We start from the raw sequence: 13,636 nt of genomic DNA on the forward strand, positions 1-13,636 counted from the left end.
CATCCCATGGGGAATGGGAGCAAAAACAAAAGTGTTGCGTTTATATTTTTGTTCAGTGTATATCAGACATTATACTTGCTGACACAGTCCACTGTGCTTTAGTTTTGAAAGCAATTTGGCAAAGATCAAATTGGTTATTACAAAAGCGATTATGCACATCAGTAAAATAAAAATGTATACATTTATACCAAACCTCTGATGAAGTAATGTAAACCTCACCAGACGTGTTGGTTAAGAGCACTTAAACCACTGATTGCACCACTTCTCTGTCCTTAAGAATTTAAGAGGAAAGTCTGTTTTGTCACAAGAGGGCACTAAGCCTCCGTTTATACGCGGTCTCACTGCTGTAGGCTCATCTTCATCATTTGCATCAGTTTGAATGCATCTACATGCTGTGTATTTGCAAGAAACTGAGGGAATGTAAATGCAGCCTACAAATTCATTCACGTGATTTCTAATATGAATATTTGACAGTGTAAATGATGTTGTTTGAAAATAAAAGTGTTCAGAGCACCAATTTGACTTTTTTTTTCAGTTAGATGATACAATGATGATTTATCAGCTCTTTATGTGAGCTTGCCTTTATGGTGTCTCAACAGAACTGGAAGTAAAACACGATGGTGTTTAAATGTCTATTTTCACTCTTTTGGTGCAGTCTAACTGTAGTTCAAAGCTTTTTCGCTCTCTCACGGGCAGATTTTCAGTCACAGCCTACGCGACATCCCCCCCCCCCCCTTATCCCAGTATTTCCTTATGTAAGAAAACCCTGCATGGTATCTTTCTTCTTCTTTTAATAAAAAGTCTGCGGATCTGTAAAAGTTGGCTGGAAGTCATCCTCCCCCTCACAGTGTATTGCAGCTTTAAAACAGTCCACAATGCCTTGCGGTGCGTCCCAGTTCCAATGCGACTCCAGCAGGAGTAATGAAACGGGGGAGAGGGGCTTTTTCCGCAGCTTATTGGTGAGACCGCAAAAGACTGTGTGCCTAGAGAGGACTGACACAAACTTTCGGACCGCGGATTGAAGCGACAGTTCATCTGTTTTCGGTGGGTTTCCTAAGCCTCTGTTTTTTTTCTGTTTTCGAAACGTGACTTTGTCGCAGTTCGTTGGTAGTGATTTACTGGGCAATGCTGAAAAAGGAGGACGAATTTTGCGGAATTCTCTCCTCTACCTGTGTTTTCCCTCTAAACTTCGGTCCGGACAGGAAGGACTAACTTTAATCCAGCAAAGGTAAGACCGTTACGCAACGTTGATTATTCGCAGATTGCGCCGCAGCTGAGTCCGCTGTAGTTGCGTGTAAGGCGGAGATAACGGAAACATTTCTGTAGTAGAATTTAGTTAGACTGCTCAGGACCCACTACAGCCCACTATCGCCATTTCTCGGGCTTCCTCCCACTCAACACCCACTACAGCTCGAGCTACACAAGCAGCTAGAAGGTGCTTGTTTTTGAGGTGTTTCAGCTCACAATGCTCCTTGCGTTCTTTCATGTGAATTTTAGAAATATTGTCAGTTACAATCATGTGACGTGCTCAAAGTCTATGTCAAGCTCGTATGGTCTCAAAAGTATGTATGCATGTTTAATAATTTAATAATCTGCATATAGAGCCACTTGGTTTATTGTGTCTAAAGCTCCAGTGCTTTAACCACTTTGACACACACACACCAAGTGCAGCAGAACCAACCTGTAGAGTTGTTGCACTTGCACAATGTCTTATTCTCTGCAGCCTTGGAGCATTACTTGGGTTTTGTAGCGGAATCGAGTCATTTGGTGGTCTTTTCTGCATTCTGTAAAGAACCATGAAGACCAGGCTGAAAACAACCACCTACAGACTGGAAAAATATATATATAATTGGCACATTTTTTTTTCGTGGCTGCCACTTCAGTTGCTCCTGTAAAAACCATTTGAGTTCTATAAACGCATACGCAACAGTTTGACTCACAGCTGCAGCTTTGCAAACCACAGTAACATGTAAAAGAAATTGGCCAAAGGCCTCTGGTTGCCCCGCTGAGCCGCCGCTGTGCTGCCCTGCTGCAGGAGCCTGCTGCTTGGCCCTCTGGCTCTTTAAAGCTGGCTAGTGAGCAGAGAATATGGCAAGGGAACAAAGGCGGCATTATTGCTGGCTGAACGTGCTGTCCAGATGTTCCAGATTCTGCCAGCACTGACCTCCCAAATGGGGGAGGTTGCTTCAGCGCTTAATAGTTTAATATCAACCAGACAGAAAAAAAGAGAGAGGAGTAGCTCCAGGGCAAGGGGCCACTGGAGACATCCCAAGAGCTGTGGGTGCTGGGTGTAGCCTAACTGGATGGGGGTTTAATCCCAAACTCTCCTATCTTCAGAGCGAAAACACAAATTCTGAGGAAGTGCTGGAAACATTTTTGTCCTTATTTTTGGGGTTACTTTGGTGGCTTGGGGCATTTACTTAAGGCACACACATTTAAAAAGCTTCACATGTAATAAGTATGTTGAATGCAATCCATTATCTTCTGCTACGTTTTCAGCGGATTTAGTATAGGTGCAATAAATGGACAACAACCATCAATTGGGAATCCTCAGTTTGAGCCTTGCAAACGCAATTTTTCTGACCTTGTAATTATTATTATTGTAGGTTCATGTTATTTAGGTGCCATTACCTACTGTTGTACTTTCCATAGCCACCAGTATCACTATGCAAAGGACCCCATAGCTTTCTTATCTCTTAGTCATGGCCTATTGGATTCTCACAGCCCAGGAATGCATACCCTGTATGTTATCAGTTTTCACTCTCCAGGATCAAGGCTTTTCTCTGGTCCTTACCATGCTCTGTGATGTTTACAGTTGCACAGGACATTGTACACACTCTAGGTTGGCATATCTGTGAACAGGAACTTCTTTATCTGGTCATCAGTGCAAGATGGATAACTTTTAGCCACAATTATTCCATGATGTCAGCGTGTCTTACATTAATTAAAAACTTTTGCCTCACACAAGTGATTTAAGGCCAGGGATTATACTTGTTTATGTAGTTGTAGCGCTTGACTAAAAGGGAAGCAGTAGATTACTCCTGTTTGTTCCAACCCAGTCGCCTCCACGATAAAACCATCATCTGTCTCTGGCTGCTCACAGTGATCTATTTCACAACAGGTCTGTTACCAATTACAGCAGAGTATAAATTGCTACTAATTACATGCTTCCCTGCAGGGTGTGCAATTTGAATTAAAGTTTGGTAAGTAATAGGCTGGAAGGTTTAGAGAAGACTTTTGTTGCTCCAGTCTGTAAGAAGGATCCTATTGTATTTAGTTAACAGCAGTGTGGGGGAGTTTTAAATCTCAGAAGGCTTCTGCTATAAATCTTTATTAATAAAGATGCTGAATACGAATTCCAATAATGCCTGAATGCCTGAACCTCTGCTAGTAGCATTGTTTACCACCTTGTTGAACAATGGTTAGCAAATATAGACAGGAACTGGAATTTTATAAGAACAATTTTATTTCATAGTCTTGTGTTTTGTTTTGTTTTTGCTGCTTTACAGGCCTTTTCCTTGGTGAAGCACACTGGCTTTGATGTCTCCTTGTTCAGCATACTGATAAAATGCACAATACACCTGCCAGATCGTGATGGCTGACAGACTGTAAATCCAAGACGCAGTTCCGTATTTAAGCTCTAACATTGAAACTCCTACAGTATTTCTGTATACTGTATGTTACTGAAATGTGTTGGTTGTGCTGAAACACCCACAGGAGCATATGGTAGCTTGTTTACAGCAGCAGCCAGTAGAAGCCTTTTCCCTGCCAGCTTGGTGTGCTCCTGTAGGTCTGGAGAAGTGTCATCAGCAGCCGGCCAGGCAGGCTGCTCATTTCTGCTCGTACACCTCACTACTCAAAGAAGACTACTTAACCAATACCAGACCGAAACAAATGTGAGCGGTCACTAAAGTCATTTGGGGTTGTTGTTTTTTTTATGCAGCTGATCATGGCTCAAATGGGCTTAAGCAGAATTTGCAGAAATTCGAGTGTTTCTCTGCCTTGTGAAATGCTTCTCTGGCAAAACACAAGCTGCCCAAATCAGCAGGCGGGCATCTCCCCAGGCTGTGGCTTTGACTGGCCAGAGGAATGGAGCTTGCAGGGCTCAGGATGGCACTCTGCCTCGCACCGCTGTGCCTGTATCATCAGTTGGGTTTTCTGGGTTAATGGTAATGAATACAAATGTTGCAAGCCTGGACTAAACCGAGTGACATTTGTAAATTCCCCTCTGAGTCTTATAGAGCTTTTGCAAAGAAGAAGCCCTGAATCAGCCAGCAGATATTTCTAATGCCAGTGAAATACAAAGTGTTCCATGCAGTAGTCTTTTTAAAATCCTTTTCAGCCAGATGCCATTAGTCTGGAAGTGTTGCTATAGTTTTTTTTTCTTTTTTTTTCTTCCAATCAGAATGGCTGATCACCTCTGGCTGCTCCACTATGACTGCTTTGCATCAAGACCTAATCAGTGCCTGTTACTGTTTCTACGCCCCCCTGGAAAAAGGTCTTTTGGGTGATGGCAGAAAAATCTAAGCGTCTGCATGTGTTGGCCGTTATTCATGTTCCTCTACGTCCTTCAAGCATGTAATGCCATTTAGGTTCTGTTTTAAAAGAAGGATAATAGCACTGAAACTAGATGACACTAGTGCACATACATACATAACACACACTGCAATGAAACTACCTAGGGTTTTTGCTTTTCTGCTTTTTGTATTGCAGATAGGTAGAAAATTCTTCAGTCAGTATTATGAAAATTGGAGGATTAAAAGATTTTTTAAAATTTTTTTTTAATCCAACACTTTGGCTGTTTTTAAATTTCTAAAAACAATCATTTTAAAAATATCAACTTAAATTTCTGATAGGCTTTGAGGACCATCTTTTAAAACAGTAAATATTATTAAGAAGTCTACTTCTGTTTCTCTATTCTTGCATACCATACCTTGTAGCACTGCACAACGTCTTGACCATATTTAGAAAAACTATTGGCGATGGTGACTTTGTGGTTGTGGACAGGGGATATGTGGGGCGTACAGGAGGTTTAACGGCGGGGCGGGGGGTGAACAAAAGAACCTTTTGACACAGTAGTGTAGGTGCATTGAAGGTTAGATTCATGGAGAGTGATACAGGTCTGCAGAGAAAGTATGCATTCATTCGGTTGCTGTCCTTGAAGTGCATGTCGACAGATGCCTCCATGTAGATTCTTGTTTCTTGTGTGGTGTTTTGTCACTGGTTATTTACATCTTTGTGTAAGTAACCAGCTTTCATAGGCATAGCCACATAGCTGTTGGTATAAATCAGTCAATGTTAATATTAAACAAACTTCACGAGGATACATCTTTTCTTGTATTTTGCTGTATTGTTCCACAGTGGAGAATAAGGGATTCTGTCAATACGATATACATGCCACGGCCATTTTACAGAACCGTGAGCACACATCCAAAACGAATCTCTACTCCCCTGTGTTGTAATTCTTTCTTTCCTTTGTTTTAAATTACATTTACATTCCTTCTCTGTTTCTGTCCACCCTGCTAACTGAGTTAATCTTTCTTTCGTCGCAGCTGTACAAAAGCAGGAACTGGCCTTGGGAATGTCTCCTGACACTCTCTTCCTGCACCCCCAACAGACATGTACCTATTCATAGAGAAGAACAAAACAACAGCGTTATGGCCAGCTGGCCCTGGCATGCCAGTCTCTTTGAGTCACTCTCACTGGATTATTTCTTACCTTAACCTACTGCGAAAATAGCGCCACTCTACCTCCACATTATTATTTTTCCCTTCTCAACTGGGTTCTTGTTAACAAGTAGGAAGTATACACCTTTGGCCTTGAGTACATGCAGACTAAAGACTTCCTGTTTCCCCTTGTTCTCTCCACAGCGAATTAATCAGAGGGGCTTCCGCTGCCCTGCCATTGCCACCTTCAGTAATGTTGGGGCCAGCACGCAGCACCCGGCCCCCTTGCTTCTGACCCAGCATGGAGCTCAAGGTATGGGTGGATGGAGTCCAGAGGGTTGTCTGTGGGGTCACTGAGGCAACCACCTGCCAGGAAGTGGTGATTGCTCTGGCACAGGCCATAGGTAAATAATCCCTATTTTATGAAAGCTACAATAAGCACACCTAAAGAAGTTCATTCAAAATGATTCAAGTAGTGTGAATGTATTAGTATTGTCATGCATCAGTAAGTAACTGATTTCTGCACAAAAATGTCATCATGAAAACATGAAAGGTTACACCTGCTGTAAAAAGACACTGATAATTGGCTAATATTAATAAATTCTTTTTCTTATACATGTTGGCCCAATGGTTGAATAGTTTACAAATATTTTTTTAATACCACAAACACTGAACAGACATTAACTTTCATCAAGTGTATTTTTATGCGTTAGCCAACCCACAAAGCTTTAATCTTGGTTTAAATCCCCTAAATGCCAAGTAAGTCCTAATGAAGTGAAAAAACAGACTCTCCTGCCTACATGCTAAGTCCCTGCAGAGATGTAGTGGGTCATAGGCTTCATTGGTACTTCCTTAAATCTCAACACCCTACTCTCTCTTTCCATATGGTTCCTGCAAGAATAGGGGCACTTGAGCATACTGTATTGACATCACTTTCCACAAAGCCCAGGGTAGGAGGAGGGGGAGGAAGGAAAGTCTGACTCATCCCTCAGTCTCCTGCCAAACTGAGAAAGCAGCACTTCTGAGCCCCCTCCTTTGCTTTTTAACGCCATGTTAAGTGATCAGACATCAGTATTGATCTGGTACTTAAACCTTTTCTGTCTGCACTCTACTACTAAGTGTTGTGTCTACGTTTTCCCTAAACAGCAGAAAGCAGTTTCTTTGTTATAATCATTGAATGAAATGTACTGTGAAAGAATTGCTCATTGAGCTGAAATCGCTTAATAACACCCCAACAATGCAGATCTGTGCAGCTCGCATCCTGTTTAGGCTGAATGTTCTGTATTCCAGACAGTATTTTTACAGTATGTTCAGACTGTACTCTATAGTGTGAGACTCAATGCTCTTGCTGCAGTTATAAAAACCACTATAAGGTGTTTCAGAAACCATGTAAATAAGCTGGGTGAAATTGTTAACTGTTATTGTTAATGCAGCCAGAAAAATCATTCCAATGAGGTCATCATTCTAATCTGTGTGTGCTAATGGTTTAAAGGTTGGAAAGATTGTAAACACCAATCAATTAAAACCACTTGCATAATATTTGTAGGTCTCCCTTGTCCTGCCAGAATATGGTGTGAAAGTGGGACTCTTGGCACTGGTTTGCTGGTGGCAGGTTTTTAGGTTCATAAGGTAGTTTTTCCAGCATTTCCCACAGATACCTGATCAGAATGGGATCTCTGGAGTTTGAATGCTAGACGCACATCTTTCAGACTTTGTCGTCTCAACATCCAGTTGAATATTAGGACCCAAGTTTTCTTAGTTAATGTTTAGTGTATGTTGATCACATCACAACTGCATTTCTATGACTTTGTTTTAGAGATTTATTTCTAGCAGCAGTTGTCACGTAAATGTAAATGTGCTATACTGTGTTGTTTTCAGGTCGCACTGGAAGATACACTCTTGTAGAAAAATGGCGCGACACTGAGCGTCACTTAGCCCCTCATGAAAGCCCCGTGGCTTCCCTGAACACTTGGGGCCAGTATGCTGGTGATGTCCAGCTGATCCTGCACCGCACAGGCCCTTCACTGACTGAAAGACCCCCCTCAGAAGGGCCCCCTCTCAGGGGGCCAGAACGCGGTTTGCATCGACAAAGCCTCCCTCCGCTTGCAAAGCTTCGTCATCCCAATGATCGCTCCCTTCGCCGCCGTGAACCCCGCCGCAAGTCTCTTACATTCACTGGTGCACCCAGAAGCCTTAGGGAGATACTGAGCGGAGGCCGGATTGGTGAAGCCGAAGCCAAACGAAGGCTTCTTCTAGGAAATGGAGGAAGTCTTCACCATGCTGGACCCACTATCGGGACCACGTCCCCCAGCCTTTGGGCCTGCCGCATGGAAGATCTTGTCAGGCTGGTCGGTCTGCAGAGAGAAACTCTCAACGTGTTGGAAAAAAAGCTTGAGGCCTATGAAGCTGAACTTCAAGTCTGGGCTGAAGGACGAGGGGGGCGAGGTGAAGGGTGCGCTGGGAACCCAGGTGTAGGTGGAGGGTTAATAGAGGAGATCCTGAGGTTGGAGAAGTACCTGAGGAAGAATGAGGTGGAGATGGAGGAAGAGGAGTTTTGGGCCACTGAGCTACAAATTGAGCTTGAAAGTGAGAGACAGCTGGAGGAAAGGCTGCAGGAGCTTCGTGGGCGTCTGCAGAGCTGTGAACTGGAGATTGAGGAGAAACTGGCAATGGTGCAGGTGTGTTGTATGTGGGAGCTTTTTTTGTTAGATTGGATTTGTGGGCAGAAAATAAGTTTTTATCATTGTTTCAAAGGTTTTACAGACTTTCTAGTCATCTTTTCTTCCTTCCTTTTCCTGAGTAGTTTAGTTTCTTTCTTTTTCTTCCACCTTCAGGGTGTAGAGGCAGGCCTGGAAGAAGAGAAACTGCAGAGAGAGCGGCAGGAGACCCAGTGGGTCAGTGAGGCTGAGGCTCGGGCTCAGGTCCTTAGGATCAAATCAGAATTGAAGGCCCAAGAAAGACAGGCTGTCCAGCTGGAGAGCAGTTGCAAAGCTGTGGACAGGTCGCTTGGACAGAGTAGCAAGAAATTGCAGGTGACTGATTTGAATGCAGTGTGCAAACTTTCTATGAAAACACTGCTGCAGAATGATGTAATTATAACACAACTCTATCAGCAAGCTCTTCTTTAGCACTGTTCCTCTAAGCTGTGAGGAACAGTGATAGAGGAGTGCTGAGTATTACTCACTCAATTTAGAATCAATAGGAAACACTGATAACAAACCACAGATAACAAACAAGTGCTGTTGTTCTATGTGATGGTTTTTTTGTTGTTGTTTTTTTTTTTTAATTAGTCAAACATTTTGAGCATTTGTCTGAACTTTTCATGGAAAAAGAAGCTGTCTGAAGCTGCTGGTAATGCTTTGCGGTCTTCTGAAAAATAATTTCTCCCACTGCTGCGTTTTTTTTATTGAAGGACATGCAGCATGACCTGGAGCAGCTGACCAAGGAGCTGAGGCAGGTTAACCTGCAGCAGTTCATCAAGCAGACTGGCACCAAGGTCACTGTACTGCCAGCTGAACCTGCTGAGGAAGGAAGTACCCACAACAGCCCCGGTATAGGTATTGAAATTTTCTTCCAAACATTGAATAAGTAGCTGTTTCGGGTCTTCTGGGAAGTTTTCTTTGGAGTAAAATATGTAACTACAACTCCGTATTGCAATATGGATGCTTTTTTTTTAGCCAAAGTGTGGAGTCTGTAACAGTGGTTTCTTTGAACTAATGGTATGTCAAATTGCAGCGTGCCTTTGGTGGTTTTTCACATGCTTAACATGTGATCTTTTTTTTTTTTTTTTTTTTTCTTTTAATGAAGTAAGAAAGCTGAGATTGAGTTTGCCTGTGCATTAATACAGTCAGTCTGTTCCATCAAGGTGCTCATTATTCTGCTGCCTCGTGTCTTAACAGCATGCTGAGTGAAAATGACTCTGCTGTGTGTTTAAGTGTTTGTTTTCTTTGAGCTTAATCTCATTGTAAACTGTAGGGATTGTATTCACCTTGGACCAGCAGGTAGAGACTAACTGCTGAGGGCCGAGACTTGGTTTTAGGGATTCAAATTAGATTACTGGTAGGTAGAAAAAAGTATCTCGATGGCTCTCCCTCACCTTGTCCCATCAACTGACTCGTTAAACTGGGAAGGCAAAGGCTCAAGGCAAGGTTGCTAGGGAGCTCAGTATGCCCATGTATGTTCATAGGGAGCAAGAGTGAGAGTTCTTTATTATGTAGGATAAAAGCTTAAGTGTATGTTTGCGTGAGAGAAAGAGAGAGAGATTATCCTGCTGAAAACTGTGGTAGGTAAAGGGCTCAGACCTAGTTTATTACCCCCTTCAGTGGCAGTTTTAATCTTCACATCAGTCTGGATAAAGGGAGACCTAGTATCAGTTGTTTGCTACGTTTATTTATTCTTGACTCCTTCACATCTTCAGAAGTTTCTGTGGTGGGTCATTGGACCAAAGCTATCTCATCCTACAAGAAACCGTCAGACAGCTGACACATAAATTAAGAGCACTCAGTGAGAAAGTAATGCAACAAAGGAAATGAACCATCATCCAGCTAGTTGTTAAAAACTTTACGATACCAACCCACAGTTGGATATAACTCTTAAGTTTTGCAATTCAGCCTTTGTAAAAACATTAAAAAAACAACCTCAGAACCAAATGTATAAATGCAAAGGCATAAATATGATAATAATTAAGCCTTTATTCTCATGCATAGGAATGATTTTGGTACTCCACATTCACACCTCCTTAAAAACTGAGCATTTATTTTTAAGTAAATAAAAACCTGGATTTCCGTTTATTAATACTGAATATTGAATCGCTTTATTTAAATGAAGTCATTCATCTGAATGAATTCCATTTACTGTGCATATAGTGAAGCTGGTTATATAGTTTGGTTATACTGATGGTGTAATAATGTATGCCACATTGGATTTGTGCTAATTGAATTGAACTGTTTACACCATTGGATCTCTTAGATGCACTTCATGGTAATAGTTTCTCATTATGAAAAGTAATAATGGAGGGTTGATGATGATCTTCTTGTAACCTTCAGTGCAGAGTGTAAATCAACAAAGGTTTAGTTCCTGGCCATTAAAATTAACTGCACTGGCTGATTCTTTGCATGGCCCAATCCTGCCCCCTGGTGCCCGTTTAGCAAAATTACACTGCATTACATCATCAGCATGTGTATGTTTTTAACTAATGGTTGTCATTTGGAAATCTCACCATTAAAATTTGCATTTATTCATAAGCTTTGGGGCATTAGTTGATCATAAATCAAGTTTTCAATTAAAAAAAAAAAAAAGCTAAATGTTAGTCTTTGATGCCGCTTGCCACAGTCCAATGCTTTTATTATTAAAATTTTGAAATGCTCTTGATAATTATTGTTTCTCATTTTGGTGATGTTTTTATATTTGTTGTTAGATTTAGTGCCCCTGTCTGGCTCGTTAAAGCGCCCTGTGTCAACCCACCCAATGCCCAATCATCTCCGGGCCCTTCACAGTCCTCTCAGCTCTGGTCTGAACCCAGAAGGGATCTATGTGTGAGACGGTTCTGCTGTGGAAGCAACACATCTTGCCCCCGTGCCAACAGCCAGTTTCACCCCAGAACAGTTTTGTAAGTTGATATTTTAGTACAGAATGCCTCCGTAGCACACTACTATGCACTGTTTTTGTTTTGTTTTCTCAATTAAGGCAACCTTTACTTTGAAGATGTAATCTTTGACTAAAAGGCATGGAGCACTTGGTAGGAATGAGAGATGGTTAGCAGCTATGGCATGAAAAAAAAAAAGATAACAGAACCAATAAATTACCATGTAAACATCTGGCTTTTTGTTATAAACATATCCACCTGATGTACTCTCACTTCAGTACCTGCTGAGTGATGTTTATTGTTTTCTGCATAGCATGGTGAATCAAAACTATTGCCTTTGGAATTTTGGGTATGTGAACCTATGAACCTTGTGTCTTTAAAATCAGCTGATTCTTAAATAAGTGAAGGATCTACTTAGAGTAAAATTGTGAACAATCCATCATTTTGCATATCAGAATCTATTCCTGCGATCTTTGTTCAAATTAAAACTATGCACAAATGCTTTCCTTACTGTAGAATGTTGCATTCTGTATGCACCAAAATGATGGCTTATTGTAAATATGTTTTCTTACTTTTCATCTTTATTTAGTGGATTAGTATATTTTATTACCAAGCGGTGCATTTACCGTCATACCAATGCTGTTCCTCATTCCTGCAGTAATATCTGCACACTGAAATGGTGTTATTAATCCTTTTACACTGATTTTTGTTTTTTGTTTGTTTTTTTTCTTCATTTTGTGTCCTCACACTATATTTTTGCCAAATGTGTTATGCTTGTTTTTCTTGATTATCATGTGGCCAAAGATAGGCAGGTCTTGATGCATGATTATGTTGTCCATATATGAATGTGCACAGCAACCACACTCCATTTAATCTGTTAGTTATATCTGAAAATGGAGGCATGTAGTAATAGGGTGGATAGTTCCAGCTAAGCTAGTGTGTCTATTAGAGTTTGTTTGTAACTATGCGCATCAAAATAGCCAAGGTATGAAGCCCTTATTAAGTAGTAAAGTGTGTGTGTGTGTGTGTGTGTGTGTGTGTGTGTGTGCACGCGAACACAAACGTGTGAACTCCTTGGGTTGTAGTCCAGCTGCTAATTACATCAAAGTGCCTTATATCAATTCCACAGTGGGTGTATTCAAATAATGTACAGTAAATCTTTAGTGGGGCCATTTAAGGAATGAGCCAGTTTAGACCAAATGTGAGTAGATATTAGTGAGAGAAGCTAAAACGGCACAGCAGCAAAGAGTCTATAGTATTTTTTTTCTATAGTTGTTGTTTTTTTTTGTTTGTTTTGTTTTTTTGTGTCCCTGTGGAAGGAAAGTACATTAGTTTTCATGCTTTTTTTTCCCCTTGGTGTATTATTGTCACCATAACAGTAGTGCTGTAAAATGAAGTAAACATTAGTTTAGATTTATTACTTGTCATGCAGCACATTTATACTGTAGGTTGGATCAGTACTGTCTCATAGTTATGGTCGTTGTTTACAGCTGCATATCTTCTAGAAAAGCGTAAGATGTCGACTGTACATAACCTGTTTTTTGTTGTTGTTTTTTCTTCTTCTCTGCCTTAATATACTGCAAAGTGTTGACAGATGTATGGCTGTAACAGGTTGCTGATATGACATGGATTGCATGGTTCAATAAACCATCTGACAAAATTAAATGTGTCGCTGGTGCTTGATGTAAGTGTTAAAAACAGCCCATGGGTGTAAATGAAAAAGATTCTGTACTACGTTGTATAGTGTTTCCGCTTTTCACCAGTAGGGGGAGACATTTACTTTGTAATTGAGGCAAACATGGTGGGAAATGCTCAGGAGTTGGGTATGTTTACATGCAAAAGAATGCAGTGAGGAAAAAGAATAATGTTAGAATATGAAAATGAGCTGTTTAGAAAAAGTATGTTTTTGGTGAAATGAAGTTTCACCAAAAACAATCTAAACTTTCAAGGGTTTTTCTTTTTTGTACCATAATAATGACTTTTTTTGAATTTTGTTGTTGTTGGATTTGTAGTGTGGGTCTTATTCCATCAACAATGATGGAACATGTATAATGAACTTGTTTATACCGTTACCAAGATTGCTTCAAAAAAAAAAAAAAAAAGGTGAGAAACTGGAATGCCATGTTAATATTAAAATGATATTGCGACAAGCCAATTAACGGCAACAACAAAGACGGGTTTTAACCTTGTTTAAAGCTTTTGACAGGTTGGAATGAGGGCCCCCTGTTTTTCTTCAGCCTGTACAGACAGACTATAATCTCACTTCATCACCCCTTTTATCACATGACTTTTGTTTAAAGCCTTGGCTTACTGTACATTCCTCTGCTGTGACCTGTCAGCTGATGTGTAGCATTACATTCCACCCATTGAACTTCTAATATTTTTA

General features: G+C 40.9%; 1 protein-coding gene across 2 annotated transcripts; it reads left to right on the forward strand.

The window, feature by feature from the left end:
* Positions 1 to 880: 880 nt before the first annotated feature.
* rassf8a (Ras association domain family member 8a) lies at positions 881 to 12,915 on the forward strand. 2 transcript variants are annotated; one of them, XM_086298270.1, is made up of 6 exons: positions 881 to 1,228; positions 5,871 to 6,070; positions 7,545 to 8,344; positions 8,501 to 8,698; positions 9,079 to 9,223; positions 11,083 to 12,915. In XM_086298270.1, the coding sequence occupies exons 2-6, from the start codon at positions 5,968 to 5,970 to the stop codon at positions 11,202 to 11,204; spliced, it is 1,368 nt and encodes a 455-aa protein (XP_086154396.1). In that variant the 5' UTR covers positions 881 to 1,228; positions 5,871 to 5,967; the 3' UTR covers positions 11,205 to 12,915. The 2 variants fall into 2 exon arrangements, with proteins under 2 accessions (XP_086154396.1, XP_086154397.1); XM_086298271.1 differs by having other exon boundaries at positions 881 to 1,044.
* The last annotated feature ends 721 nt before the right edge of the window (positions 12,916 to 13,636 follow it).

The sequence above is a fragment of the Aulonocara sp. 'chitande type north' Nkhata Bay genome, linkage group LG7 (genome assembly GCF_057382095.1).
Source record: "Aulonocara sp. 'chitande type north' Nkhata Bay isolate Kocher_YH1m ecotype deep benthic linkage group LG7, A_spYH_male_GT1.1, whole genome shotgun sequence".
NCBI lineage: Eukaryota > Metazoa > Chordata > Actinopteri > Cichliformes > Cichlidae > Aulonocara > Aulonocara sp. 'chitande type north' Nkhata Bay.